This window comes from Rhincodon typus, unplaced genomic scaffold (genome assembly GCF_021869965.1).
Source record: "Rhincodon typus isolate 14 unplaced genomic scaffold, sRhiTyp1.1 hic_rhity00000101, whole genome shotgun sequence".
NCBI classification, from domain to species: Eukaryota; Metazoa; Chordata; class Chondrichthyes; order Orectolobiformes; family Rhincodontidae; genus Rhincodon; species Rhincodon typus.
This window is the reverse complement of record NW_025965739.1, coordinates 10,673-11,818: the sequence shown is the minus strand read 5'-3', so window position 1 is coordinate 11,818 and position 1,146 is coordinate 10,673. Positions and strand designations below refer to the sequence as shown.

The window sequence follows — 1,146 nt, the reverse complement described above, 5'->3', positions numbered from 1 at the left end:
GACACAGTGCTCCTCAATCAACCATTTCATTCACTGCAGCTCCCCACTAAAACCTTCAACAATTCAGCGTTTGTGTTTTACAACGTTTCAGTATTGAAAGGGTTAATAACGGAGGATTGAGGTTTACTTACTCAGTCTGAGCTTGGTTCCTTTACCGAACATAAGCCACAATGAGAGCTCCGAGTGCAGAGGCTGTACATAAACCTCTGCTCTCTGCTTCCCTCTGTCACTCTCACCCTCTACCTCTCTCTCTGTCTGTGTCTCACACTCACTCACCCTCGCCCTGTCTCACTCTGCCTCTCACTCATTCTCACCCTCTCCTTGTTCTCTATCTCTGTCTATCACTCACTCTTGTCTTTCTGTCTCTCTGTTTCTCTCAATCTGTTTCTCTCTCTCGCTGTCTCTCTCTCTCTCTCTGAGTTGTAACCAGCTGGGTTGGGGAGATTTGTGAACTTTATTTTTTGAAGTTAAACCTTGCAGCTGCTCTTCACATGTGGCCATGGAGTGTAAAAGGGAAACTTGAGGCCTTCAGTGAGCGGTGGACACCACAGGGACTGGAGTGTGTAGTGGACAGTGACAATCCCAGCATACGGTCATTTGTTCAGTTTCATTTATATATAACTGTGGGATGTGTCCGTGCAGGGGATGGTGCTGTGTGTGTTGGGGTTTTTGTCCGGCTCTGTATCACTGTGTAGAGCGTAGCTCTGATATTGCTGACAGTAATAGTCAGCGACATCCTCATTCTGAACGTTGTTGATTGTCAGGGTGAAACTGGTCCCTGATCCACTGCCGCTGAATCGCTCGGAGACTCCTGTGAATCGACTTGATGCATAGTAGATCAGGAGAGAGGGTTTCTGTCCCTCTCGCTGCTGGTACCAGTTAATGTAGCTGCTAATATCTTGACTGGCTGTACAGGTGATGGTTGCGGTCTGGCCCAGTCCCACTGACAGCACCGGGGGAGACTGGCTCACGGTGATGTCCCCACTGATACCTGAGGGGTCAGAGAGAAACACAGTGAGGTCAGAACTGTCACAGAAAGAGCCTGTCAAATGAGAGATTGCTGGAGACACTGAGCATTCCTTTGGTTTCAGCATTTTCCCTTCAATCACAAGTCAGTGGAATTGGAGTGAAATGGAGAGCAGCTAA

General features: G+C 48.3%; 1 gene segment (V, D, J or C); it reads right to left on the bottom strand.

The window, feature by feature from the left end:
- Positions 1 to 123: 123 nt before the first annotated feature.
- LOC109938814 lies at positions 124 to 1,109 on the bottom strand. The segment is given in 2 exon segments: positions 124 to 165; positions 696 to 1,109. Coding segments are annotated over 2 exon segments (441 nt in total).
- Positions 1,110 to 1,146: the final 37 nt, after the last annotated feature.